We start from the raw sequence: 13,858 nt of genomic DNA, 5'->3' as shown, positions 1-13,858 counted from the left end.
AAGCCCCAGTTACCGACTCTCCAGTTGATAACCAGCCCCTCCTTAACGAGGTTCTCGCTCGGGCAGCGGAACATTTCCACATCGACACCCACGGTGTACAGGAGGAAAGGGACTTCGCGGAGGAGTTTGTAGGAGAGAGGAGACCGGTCGCTCAGACCATCCCTATCCTCAAATCCATCCAACGAAGAATAGATCCTTCCCTGGTGAACCCTAACCTCACCAGAGCTGTCAACCCCAGAATTGAAAAGATTTTCCGGGCAGCCCAGTCTGACCCTCTGTATATAAGGGGACATCTTAAACCAGATTCCCTAGTGGTTACCAACACTAGAAAAAGGGCTGGCACGCCCTTATCTTCATCAGAAGCTCCTCCCGACAAGGAGAGCAAAAAACTTTACGGGTTTGGCAGGAAGGTAGCCTCAACGTCCGCCTACCAAGCAAGGATTGCGAATTCCACCACCCTGTTGGCTAGTTACAACTGCCATCAATGGGAAGAAGTCGCGGCGCTCATTGCCTCTGCTCCAGAACCGTTAAAGGGCCAGCTGGCTCGGATCTCAGCAGAGGGGAGAGCCGTGTCTGGTTGCATTTTAAAAGCAACTTTCGACGCCGCTGACAACGCAGGGAGATTGATAGCAGAAGGTACTGTTATCAAAAGACATGCGTGGTTACGGCAGTCCGGATTCAAGACAGAAACCCAGGCTTCTTTAATAGACAAGCCAGTGGAACCCGACCTATTGTTTGGGAAAGCGGTCGAGGACGCACTTAAAAATGCCAAAGATGAATATGAGACTCTCAAATCCCTTGGCCAGCTTACCAACAAACCCCCTAACCAGAGGGGGAACAGTAATTTTCGTCGCCCACGCGGCCAAAATTCACAAAGAGGCAACTATGCCCAGGGACAGGGTACACAATGGAATAACAACCAGCAGTCTACCCAGAGTTACGGCAGGGGTAACAAGAGAGGTCGTGGAAGAGGCAGAGGCAGCCCCAACAAGGGAGGTGGCACGCCTCCACCAAAACAGTGACGCTCAGTTCAGGGTCCCTTGCCACGCAACCCCAGTAGGGGGACGCATTTCCACCTTCACCCAGGCTTGGGAAGGGATCACCTCAGACAGATGGGTGCTGTCAACAGTATCCGCTGGATATTGTATAGAACTACTGCAGCGTCCCCGGAACCATCCTCCACGACAAAGAGTGCACTCCCTAGAGCATCAAAGGATCCTTCTCGAGGAGATCGCCATTCTGCTAGAAAAGGACGCGATAGAACTCGTCCCAGGACACCAGGTAAACAAGGGTATCTATTCAACTTACTTCCTTGTGCCAAAGAAAGATTTGACAATGCGCCCAGTATTGGACTTACGGCCTGCCAACAAGTATGTCAAGCCCCAAAAATTCCGTATGACCACACTACAAGAGGTTATCCCCCTCCTAAAAAAGGGGGATTACATGGCAACCTTGGATATGAAAGATGCTTATTTTCATATTTCCATGCTCCCAGCGCACAGGAAGTACTTGCGCTTCAAGGTGGACAGTCGCCACTACCAATTCAAGGTACTGCCCTTCGGGATAGCTTCAGCACCAAGGGTATTCACCAAGGTACTGGCGGTGGCGGCTGCACACCTACGCAGGGAGGCAATCCCGGTGTACCCTTATCTGGACGACTGGCTCATAACGGGGGAAACCCCAGGAATTTGCAGGTCGAACATTCAGAGGACTATCGACCTCCTCCACGAATTAGGCTTCTCTATCAACGAGAAAAAGTCAAGTCTGGTGCCAAGCACCTCAAAACAGTTTCTAGGAGCTATCCTAGATACTCAGAAAGGATTAACCTTCCCTTCGGAAGAGAGAATTCGGAATATACTTCTGCAAATTCCGCATTATCAGTCAGGTCAACAGATAACAGTACGCAAAGCTATGCGGTTACTGGGCATGATGGCGTCATGCATTTACCTGGTCCCCCACGCGCGTCTGCGCATGCGTCCCATGCAGGAATGGTTGGCGAAACAGTGGTCTCAGGCAAGTGGTCAGTGGGACGATCTAGTGGTCATTTCGCCAACACTCGTACAGAGCCTACACTGGTGGACAAGAGAGAATCTCGCAAAGGGGAAACCCTTTTACGATCCCGAAGTACAAGCCGTGGTCACTACAGATGCATGCCTGACTGGGTGGGGAGCTCACCTTCTCCACCACACAGCTCAGGGTCTCTGGTCTCACTCAGTAGCCAAGAACCACATCAATCTGCTAGAGCTTCTGGCAGTATTCCAAGCGCTAAAGGCGTTCGAGACCCATCTACTGAACTTGTCGGTGCAGATCAGGACGGACAGCACGACAGCCATGTTCTATCTGAACAAGCAAGGGGGGACTCGTTCGCCAAATCTGTCCAAGCTTGCCCAGAAAATATGGAGATGGGCACTCAGACGGAACATCTTCCTGTCATCGCAACATGTTCCAGGGGAGCTCAATTCCCTAGCGGATGCTCTAAGCAGAGACTCCCTCCCAGAAGAACACGAATGGGTCCTTCACAGAGACGTAGTAGAAGATCTCTTCTCTCAGTGGGGTTTCCCCACTATAGACCTATTCGCCACAAGCGAAAACAAACAATGCCCAGGATTTGCATCCAGGTTCCCCCAGCCGGACTCCCAAGGGAATGCCCTGTGGATGAACTGGTCAGGGATGTTTGCGTACGCTTTTCCACCAACTCCTCTCATCAGGAAGGTGGTATACAAGATGAACAAGGAATCAATGACGCTCATCCTAGTTGCTCCCATGTGGGCGAGACAACCATGGTTTCCACACCTACGCAGGATGGCGGTGTGCGAACCCATCAGACTCCCAGCCTGGTACAACCTACTGTCCCAGCAACAGGGTCAAACAGTGCATCAGGAACCCAACTCTATGAACCTAGCAGCATGGCTCCTGAAGTCATAGAGTTTGGACATCTCAAATTACCACAGAGGTGTATGGACATTCTAAAGGAGTCCAGGAAACCAAATACAAGGCACTGTTACTTTGATAAGTGGAAAAGATTCGTTATCTGGTGCCAGAATAAACAAATCAACCCGGTTGATTGCACTCCTTCCAACGTTGTGACATACATGCTCCACCTGCTGGATGCAGGGTTGGTTTTTAACTCGCTGAAAGTACACCTGGCAGCCCTCTCGGCTTACACCACATCCCATAACAAGGTCTCGTGGTGGAAAATACCAGTGGTTAAAGCCTTCATGGAAGGAGTAAAGAGACTTCACCCTCCTATTTCGAACCCACCGCCAGGATGGGACCTCAACGTGGTGCTAGCTAAGCTCATGGGACCCCCATTCGAACCCATGCATAAGAGTAGTCTCAAACACCTGACTTATAAAACGGCCTTCTTAGTAGCCATTACCTCCATAAGAAGGGTCAGTGAAATTCAGGCTCTGTCAGTGCAGGATCCTTTCTTTACTATCCACAAGGACAAACTGGTTTTACGCACACACCCTAGGTTCTCACCTAAATTCATATCCAAGTTCCATGTAAACCAGTCCATCGAGCTTCCGGCTTTCTTCCAAAACCCGCAAAGCTCGGCTGAGGTGAAACTACACACCCTAGATGTGCGTAGGGCGGTCCTATACTATGTAAATAAAACCAGACCGCTAAGGAAAACAGATCAACTGTTTGTCTCCGTAGCTACAGGCAGAGAGGGGGATCGCGTCTCTAAGGGCGCTATCTCGAAGTGGATTATCAACTGTATACAGCTGTGATACTCTCTTTCTGAAAAGACTCTGCCTTTTACGCCAAGGGCCCACTCTACTAGAGGCATTGGTGCCACTCTGGCTTTCATTGCAAATGTTCCCCTCGACACCATTTGCAAAGCAGCTACTTGGAGCTCTATTCACACTTTTACTCAGCATTACTGCATTGACACTCATTCCAAGACAGATACACAAGTGGGACAAGCGGTTCTAAGACACCTGTTTGCTCATGACCCTTCTCACATCCCACCTCCTTCTTCTGGTACTGCTCGCTAATCTATGCACAGCATGTGATCTAAGCAGATTCCACAAGCCTCAGAAGGGATACATTACTCACCGTAATCGTATTTCTGATGCTTGTATCTGCTTAGATTCACATGCGACCCACCCTTCCTCCCCTCCGAGAGAAGGCGCATGATTACTTGTAGTCTTACCTTTCTGTCTATCTGCTTGGATTATCTGTACTCACGCTACTCCTCATGCTTCCTCATGTCAGAAAAAATACAATCTGAGGATCCTACACGCGTGAGGGATCTTGGGTACAGTGGACGTCACACTAGGGATAGTATTACTGGCACGCCTGTGTCGACGCCCATTTTCGACTTTCGAAAAACAAACTGTAATACTCCGCAGCTTCCACTAGATGTCGGCCTATGCACAGCATGTGAATCTAAGCAGATACAAGCATCAGAAATACGATTACGGTGAGTAATGTATCCCATATATTTTTATTGGTCCAGGGAACTAACTTAAATTGCAGGGACTTTAAGGTCAACAATATATTGTAATAAAACCTTTGAAATTCAGGGAAAAGCATTAGAGCTTTAGTTGCAGGGACGTTAAGGTGAGAACTTAACACAACAAAACCCCTGAAATTCAGCTGACGTCACCTTAACTTCATGCCCCCTGTTGCGCAGCCAATGACCACAATTATGACATCACAGATGGCATCACTGTATATTTTATAAAATCGCCAGACCAAGTGTTACACCATTGCCGGTCCGATAGCACAGCGAGTAGAGTGCTCGTTTTGACATCTGTGCAGAGTCTGCTGACACAGTTTCAAATCCCAGCAGGGCCAAACTCAGCATTTCATCCTTCTGAGGTCGATAAATGAGCACCACACACACTGTGGGTAATAATGAGCAGCGTTCAGATGCCTGAGGGTTCGTAGTGCTCCATAAATGCTTAATTATTATTATTGTTTTTTTACGTGCCACTGGCCATGGTATCTGGTCAATCCATTGACAACCAAAGCATCGACAACCATACCATCAAATTATATGCAATGAAATTCCATTCCATCGAATAGCCATTTCATTGTATATAATTCAATGGATCCATCGAAATTAGTGGGGTTAGGGTTGGGGCTAGGGTTAGATTAGGGGTTAGATTAGGGTTGGGTTAGAGTTAGGGTTGGGTTAGGGTTAGGGTGTGTTAGATTAAGGGTTACATTAGGGTTAGGGTTGGGGCTAGGGTTAGATTAAGGGTTACATTAGGGATAGGGTTAGCGTTATGGTTGGGGCTAGGGTTAGGGTTTGGGTTGGGGCTAGGGTTAGATTTAGAGTTACATTAGGGTTTGGGTTGGGGCTAGGGTTAGGGTTAGGGTTGGGGCTATGGATAGGGTTAGGGTTGGGGCTAGGGTTAGATTAAGGGTTACATTAGGGTTAGGGTTGGGCCTAGGGTTAGGGTTTGGCCTAGATTTAGATTAAGGATTACGTTAGGGTTAGGGTTGGTGTTGAGGGGGTGGGCGTGGGGGTTGGGGGGCTGGGGGGAGAACCCCCCCAATATACAAAAGAAAATTAAAACGTTACAAGGAGCTGGCCGGTCCCGAAATGTCAGCGCTGGACAGCTCCATGTAACGTTTTAAAGTTACAAAAAAAGGATTGAAATGCTATCTTTTACGTGTAAAAGTGCATTTCCATTGAAACCAGTCAATTTATATTTTCGATGGACTGGTTTAGATGGAAAGGCACTTTTACATGCAAAAGATAGCCTGTCAATGCTTTGGCATTCGATCCTTTTTATCAGATGCTTTGGTGTGTCATTCTTTTTTCTCGATATAATCACAATAAACCACTGGCCACGGCTTTAGGCCATGGTTGTAGTAAATTTTAAATCACTACTAGACCACTGTCCATGGCCTTTGGCTGTGCCCACTGTATTTTCTTTAAAACACTAACAGGCCATCAGCCAAGGCCACTGTATATTTTTAAAACACTTAAAACCCACTGGCCAATGGCCACATCCTAAGTCCATGGCCACTGGTCTTCAGCCATGGCTAGTGGGCACAGTCTTTGGCCATGCACAATGCATATTTTAAAATACTTGCAGGCCACTGGCAATGGCCTTCGGGGATGGCCAGTGGCCACGGTTTTCGTCTTCTGTGCCCACTGTATATCAAGGCCACTCATTTGTGCCCACTCTTTACTTTAAAGCACTACTGAGTCACTGGCCATGGCCTGTGATATTTCACCCGACCTCACTGTCTATGTCCCAATGAATACTTCTTTTTTTACAACTTTCTTTTCATAGCCGCGGCTATACCCCGGGCTATACCCCAGGTTATACCTGAGGGTATTTGGACTCCATATATCTGTGGCTATTGTGGTTTTATAGCCACAGTTATCGGGAACAACAGTGAAAAAATTCAACTGCCCCCTACATCTCTGACATCCCCCCGACTCACCTGATGGCCTCCTCCCCTCCCTGCCCTCTTCCATATCCCCACCACACTCCTCCTTTCTGTGATGCAGTTTCAGGTGAAATGTCAGGTAGCCGCGGTTATACACCAGGTTATAGGCGTGGGTATGCGACAAATGTTTGAGCCTCGTGGTGCAAACTTTGTGCCTAGTCCCCGTCCAACTCCCAAATTTCACATGGTGTCCTCTTGCCCCCCCAGCTCTAGTCTGATGGTATGTTTATGTTTTTTGACCTGCCAATGGCATTTTTCTATGTTTGACTTTTTCAATGCCCTAGGCTATAACCCTGGGTACAACTGCAGCTACTGCTCACGTTGAAAAAAAAAGGATGGCAGCTGTCTCATTTATAAACACCCTAACACCTGGATTCTCAATGTACCCAGGCAGATAAAGCTATTTATTTTCGAGAAGCTGGAACCCCCTTCTCCATCAATTATTTTAAAAAGTACTGTAAGAATAACCCCAAACCCTAAAAGGATTGCAAGACAACCCTTTGTGGTGAAGTTGTTTCAAACCTGGTCCTAATCTGTTCAGCGGTTTTGGCTGTGTGGTTGAGCCAATATTGACCTTTTTTGTCTTTAGGGAAAATATATAGGGAATACACTGAATGTGTTTTTTTTGTTTTCTGAATAACCTTTTTTATTTTGTAACAGATCTTTCCTAACCTTTCCGATCTTTGGGGACCCAGACGTACAGAATTGTCTGCAAACTTTCAGCCAAATCCGTTGCAAGAGTCAAACGTGATTAGCAATTAATTTTTGATATCTCTATATATAAGAGATTTAGACAGTATCTGCTCATAACTGTATACAACTCCCCCAATGGAGACAGCCTGAATTGGATTATGAAGGAACTGCTATGTATTTTGGAATTATAGATAGCATTTGGACATATTGGGAAGATAATCTTTAAAGGAGATTTAAAGATGAGGTATAATAAGCACCACGATAATATCCTTGATGAGAACTCCTTCTGTGAATTGCATGTTACCAATGCAGCTATTGCAAAGAAATGGTATTGAAACTGGCCATATATGTTTGTGCTTTTGAGTGATTTGTTATTTTTTATGCTTAATGGCTGTGTCTCAGGCAACATCCGAGGATGGATTTACTCAAGATTATTATCCTATATTATTATTATTTCCTTAATGATTTTAAGGATCACACCTCATTTCCTGCCAATTGGGTATGTGTGAGCATTACACAAGTTTGTGTAAACATGGTAGGCTCTGTTAAAGCCCTGAAGGACAGTATAGGTCTAGTTTGGTAAGAACTAACTTTACAGAAAGTGAAGGTTTTAGCAATGTCCAAAGATTCTTTGATAGTGAATATTTTCGGTGACCATGGCTTTATTCATCCAGCCACTTTCTCTGACTACATAAAACAATGGCCTCATTGGTGTCCTATAAGGGTAACCATCTAATGTTGAAAACTGATAATAGATCCCTTTGTGATGTTAATATCATGATTAAAATAAATTCAATGATGGTCTCAATTTCTGAAATTAACTAATGCATAAGACACCTCTAATATATCATAAATGATTCAACGGAAATCATTTGAACATAGGAATTGGCTGAAAGACAGGTTGAATGGATACTATTGTTAGATATAATTCAAAAAAGCAATACTAAAGTATTGTGGGATCATCTACAAGAGCATGGGGCAAATAATGATCTTCTAAAGATTAAAGCTATTGGGCAAAGGTTCTGATCAAAGTATGTATTAAATTATTTGATGACAGCTGCAGCTATTCCAGATTTTCAAAATGAACAAAAACAAGATATGTAACAGTGACCCTTCACCTACTCAGATATTGTAAGAAAGATGAAGCCCTGATGGACTACCCAACATGGTACTTAAAAGTGACATGAAGGAATGGGCCTATATTTGTAAGGCGCTTTTTGAGTAACTCAGGTGTTCACTGAGAGTTCCTAAAAATCCTGGATAAAATAACTTGAATACCGATATTTAAAAACAGAAGGAGTGAAGATCAGAGATCCTATGAGCTGATAGCTTGCTAAATACTTACAGCCACATTTGTGCAGGATCTTCAGTGGATAAATTGAACAGCTAGATAGTTGCAAATGATATTCTATCTAAATATCAAACTTCTTTTAGGCAATGATTGAGAAATAACATGAAAATTCTCCTAATACATGCTTTAAAAAACAAAGCTACAACGAAACAGAAACCATATTTGTTTGCTGCCTTTTTAGATATAGCAGACTTAGAGAAGAACGTAATACACAATGCCAATTTTCCTCCAAAACTAGGCTCACACCCTGTGAATTGGATGACATATACAGATGACCTGGACCTATTTGACGTGACTGGTAGAGCTCTCCAACACAGTTTGAATGCCATGTCGGAGTTTGTCAAGATTACAAATTTAGAACTAAACATGTCTAAAAACTAAAATTATGACATGAAGTATACATCAAAACCTATACGCTAGACCTGGCATCTAGGTAATGTGAAACTGGAAGAAATTCTCGAATCTGTATATTTAGGTACCTGTATTGGTGATAAAAGGTCTGAAGGTTGGCCAAAAACCAAAATGATAGACACGGCACGCTCACTCATGTCTTCCTTTATGGGCTTTGATATTAAAGCTGGGGCCTTTACATTGGCACCACTGTTGGCAGCCCATAATGTAAAGTTAATTCCCTCCATTTTATATGGAATGGATACTAATTGTGCACAATCATACAAATGGCTGGGAACCTTGGAAGAATGTCTTTGGCTTTTCTTCCCTGGGTTTTTCCAACTCAGTAACCATACAGTCAATCAGAGGCAAGTTTGGTTTAACATCAATGGAAACATTATTGAAGTAGACAAAATGTATGTTTTACCTAATTATTTGAACATCAAGGACCGATTCCCTCCCGTGGACGGTAGAGGAGACTAAGGAATTTGTGGTAAAATATATGGAAGATTCTAATATGTTTTTAATGTATATCAACTATTACCAGCACATCATTTTCTGGATATGTTATTTCTGTGAAGGAAACCAAAGTGTTAGAGACAGTGCAGTGTCCGATCAGTGGCCTGAATTACTGTTTCTTGATTTGTGTTAATAAATATCACCCATACAAGGAGCAATCTTATATATTTGGTGTTAGTTGTTACTGTGAAAATGTGCACAACAGTAGCATATCTTAAAGGGATTTGTTGCAATGCAAATTCAATTGTCCCTCTGGCAGTGACAAAAATGAAGGTAGCCTTTCATTTTTGTCATTTTTGCATCTTATTGATAATGTGAATGTCATTCTTAGGGCAATCAGTTACTCCCAAATGCAGTAACTACGGATATGGGTAAACAGGACATATTAACTATATCAAAATCAATCGAGAGGTTTATGTTCACTTATCTAAAGATGTTACTTGTAAAATAATCTCCCCTTCAATTTAGTTAATTTATATTAACTTTTGCTAATGTCCATCTTTCATTATCACAGAATTCCAGGATAACCATGTGAAATGTTTTATGTCCTATACATATTAGAGTGCTTGTCAGAGCTGGAACCTTCATTAAGCAACTTTAACATGTTTCATCCTATCTTTGCTCCTTTAGGATATAGATGCCCAGACTGTGATCAAGAATTCCAGAGGGAATATCCGTACCTCTCCCATGTCCGCTTTTTGTGTGTGCCAGAAAAAAACAACCTGCTCTATAAAAATATCCTGGACCGAAAAACCTGTAAAAGTGTTGCAAAGAAAGAGCCATTCAACTTTCATAGTCTTGCACGAGATCTTGAAGGTAAAGTGTCTAACAAGAAAGCAGATGTCGGGGAATGTGGGGAAGGGAAGTCAAGACCCCAGGATGCCGAGGTGATAAAGAGCAGAAAGACAGTGTTATCGGAGACGACCAATCAGCCCAGCGAAGGTCAGTGTTCGGTGAGCAGAGATGATACAGCACCAGAGAACACACTGGGGTCTTCCACCTGGAAGTCCACTTCAAGGAGGCATTTGTACAAGAGGCCTTTTTCTTGGAAAGAAAAAGAAAGTGCTTTCACAGAGGTACAGCGAACTAAGGATGGTCTGAAGCAGGCGAATGAGAAGGAGCCCATTTTAGAGGGTGGACCCATTGACCCAGATGAAGAGCAAGGTCTGCGAGATCTATCTGAAAGGTCATCAGGAAGCGCCTTCTCCTTGGTGTGGCCCTTGCGAGCCAGAGGGGATGAAAAAAGTGCTTTCAGTAAACCCTCTAAGTGTGAGTCAGAGGGATTACTTCCTGATCAGTTTTACCCAGCAAATGAATCCGTACAAAGCCTTGGGGATGTTTTGGGAGTCATCAGTGCCTCTGATGTCAGGTACTATGGGGGTAATCCGTGCAAATCATCAATTTTTGGCAATGATCTTTGTAACTCTCAGTTGATGATGCAGACAAGCCTTAGCAGAAGCCAAGTGTTCCCATACACAGCAGAGCCAATGTCTAAGACAGCGGGAGTACAGTTGCCAACATCTTCTTCCTTAGCTCTCCTTCCACCAACCTTCACATCCTTGGGGGTGTCTGCACAGAATTGGTGTGCCAAGTGCAACCTTTCCTTCCGCATGACAGCCGATTTGGTTTTCCACATGAGGTCCCATCACAAGAAGGAGTCGGCACTGGAGGCGCAATTCAAGAGAAGGCGGGAGGAGAAATTGACTTGTCCCATTTGTCACGAATATTTCAAAGAGCGACACCATCTATCAAGGCATATGACCTCCCATAACTGAACAGGTGTGAGTGGTAGAGATTCAGAACCTCTACCGACACATAAGCTCTAACAACAAGAACTGTGGCTGGTGGTCTCCCTTGTTACAGCCCTCTGGGTGAAGCTCCATCTCTATAACCATCCTGTCAAAGGAGCTCTAGTCCTCTATCTACCCAGTGAATGGAGCGCTCTTCATAACCAGCCAGTGGATGGCGCTCTTTTTATGGAAGAACCAACTGGATCGAGCTCTTCTCTGTCACCAGCCAATGGATAGAGCTTTACTACCCAGTGGATGGAGCTCTATCCCTACAACCACCCCATGGATGGAGGTCTCCTCTGTCCCCTCCTTGTATATGGCGCTATAAACATGCATCGACCGAGCTCTGTCCTTCTACCCACCTAGTGGATGAAGCACTTAAATGTGTCCAACCCGTGGATTGAACTATTCCTTCTAACCACCTGATGTTACATGCATTAAGAGCAAATATGTCTAAAGTCATTGATAACATATTTCAGATCTTTCTAAGAGTTATATTTATCAAATTTATTTCAGTATTTAGACAAAGTCATGACCATGCACTAAATATATTTTCTGTGGAAGTTTACAATTGAATTAAATGTATTGTTACATTCATGCCACTTTACTAATGAAAATTACATTGTATGCAAATGAGACTAACTATGTGCACCTGTCTGACTGTAAAGCATCTGTGAAGTGTGACACTTGAAGCACAGATATAATAATAATCATAATAATAATAATAATAGTAATAATACAGATGGGTTTTGTGGCAATGCAGAGGGAGAGTGGAATTCAACCAAGGCATGTGACTGCTGCAGAACATAGAATGATGCCGATCGCCAATGCGACAAATGCCGAAGCAGTGGTATAGTGTGGGTGTGCTATGTTGCCACTGCAGAACATAGCATAAGTATGTGCATTGTGACAAATGCAGAGTGTACAGCATGACAGCCCTGTCCCCTGTGGCCACTGCAGAGCAGAATGTAATACAGATATGAAGAGTGGCTGCTGCAGCACATCCCCAGATGTATTGCTGGGCGGTGTGACTTTGGCAGAACAAACTGCATTATATGTAGAATGATTGTGGATGATCAAACTGTTTCAGGACAGATAGCATGTTACAGGCGGGCAGTGCGTCTGCTGCATAATAGAGGTGTGTTGAGAAATCTGCAGTAAAGTCAACATGATACAGATGTGCTGGGCAACTGCCTCAGCGCAGAGCATGATACAGATGTGCAACGCGACTTGCACACGAGAGCAAATTGCATTGCAAATCGAAGTGTTTGATGCAGAACCTAATGTGATGCAGATGTCAGTGTGACGGTGGCAGAAGAGAGTAAGACACAGATGTGTAGTTAGCCTGCTGCAGAACATTGTATTTTATTTTATTTTACTTTCTTACTCAAGAGCAATGGAGCACTTCACAAAAGGAGGGGGGTACTAGCTTTGGGCTTGGCATTTTATACAGTAGTAGCTGTATTGACTGTTGGTGGAGGGAGGGAGGGAGGGATTTCTATCTGTGTGGCAGGCATCGTGGAAAGAGTTACATGTTTAGTTTTTTGTGGAACTGGAGGATGGTAGGGGTCTTTTGAGCCTCTGCCAGGGCTGAGTTCCAGATGGTCGAGACATGAAGGGCTGCTTGCTTCCCTTTACTGGCTACCCTAGACTCCAACCATATAATAGTTTAGCTACGAGGCTGCTTTTTGTGTGATACCCACTGTTTCGAATATGATCAGGAACATGTGAAACATGCACAGTATTGGAGAGATGCAGCCACATTTGCATGGGCCTTTAGCAAGGTGGGTTGCAGCATGGCGGGCTATCTTGCGGGGGGGGGGCAAGTGCAAGGATGGAAATCCAGTATTCCCCAATGTGTGAGATCACGAGGGCTTCGACCACTGTGTTGAAGTCATGAGGGGGGATGAAGGGTTTGATTTTCCAGAGTGTTGAGATCTGTAGCCATGTGGTTTGTGCCTTTTTGACTATGTGCTTTTGGAAAGAAAGGAGACTGTCAACAATGAAACACATGGCTGAGTTAGACAGCTGAGGGGTGAATCCGTCCAAGCGCGTGAGTTGTTGTTTGCTGGTGGGACCGATGAGGAAGAATTTGGTCTTGGTGGAGTTCAGTTTGAGATAAGAGTTTGACATCCATGTTTGAATGATATCAAGGCATTCGCAGAGGCTAGCAATGTTGTTGGTGACCCTGACCCTAAAGTACAGCTGAGTGTCATTAAGGTACTAATGGATCACTATGTTGGGATCCTTTAGGAGGCTTCCCAAGGGTTCCATGTATGGACTGGGTAGAATGGAACCTTGGGAGTCCCTAATCGTGAGTGAGAGTGAGTTCGATCTGAATGGCCCCATCTGTACCGCCTGCTGCTGCCCGATAGGTAGGATGCAAACCATTTTAGGACGGGTGAAGCCTATCCTGGCAGTGGCTATTAATGTTATATGTGACAGCTTCAACAAAGACAACTATAAATTAACATAATGCAGATATGTATAGTGCCTGGTGTAGGCAAATGGCATGACATGTGTACCCATTGGGACAGATGCGGCCCAGAACATGATAGAGATGTGCAGCTCGACACCAGCTACAAAGACCAACTTGCCAGAGATATACTGCTTTATTGCTGATGACCAGAATATAATGCAGACATGCAAAGGGCCGCTGATGGCTTATGGTTTGTTATAGATGTTTATTAAGACA

At 44.5% G+C, this 13,858-nt stretch overlaps 1 protein-coding gene across 3 annotated transcripts in view; it reads left to right on the top strand.

Moving 5' to 3' along the window:
• The window catches only part of ZNF488 (zinc finger protein 488), a 96,615-nt gene extending 84,855 nt beyond the window's left edge, over positions 1-11,760 (top strand). For all 3 annotated transcript variants that reach the window (XM_069611188.1, XM_069611190.1, XM_069611189.1), the window contains exon 4: positions 10,004-11,760. In XM_069611188.1, the coding sequence (XP_069467289.1) occupies positions 10,004-11,148 (1,145 nt within the window). In that variant the 3' untranslated portion in view covers positions 11,149-11,760. The remainder of the gene's footprint in view (positions 1-10,003) is intronic.
• The last annotated feature ends 2,098 nt before the right edge of the window (positions 11,761-13,858 follow it).

This window comes from Ambystoma mexicanum, chromosome 8 (genome assembly GCF_040938575.1).
Source record: "Ambystoma mexicanum isolate Mex_15411 chromosome 8, UKY_AmexF1_1, whole genome shotgun sequence".
Taxonomy (NCBI): Eukaryota; Metazoa; Chordata; class Amphibia; order Caudata; family Ambystomatidae; genus Ambystoma; species Ambystoma mexicanum.
The sequence above is the reverse complement of the archived record's forward strand: the minus strand, read 5'-3'. Positions and strand labels throughout refer to the sequence as shown.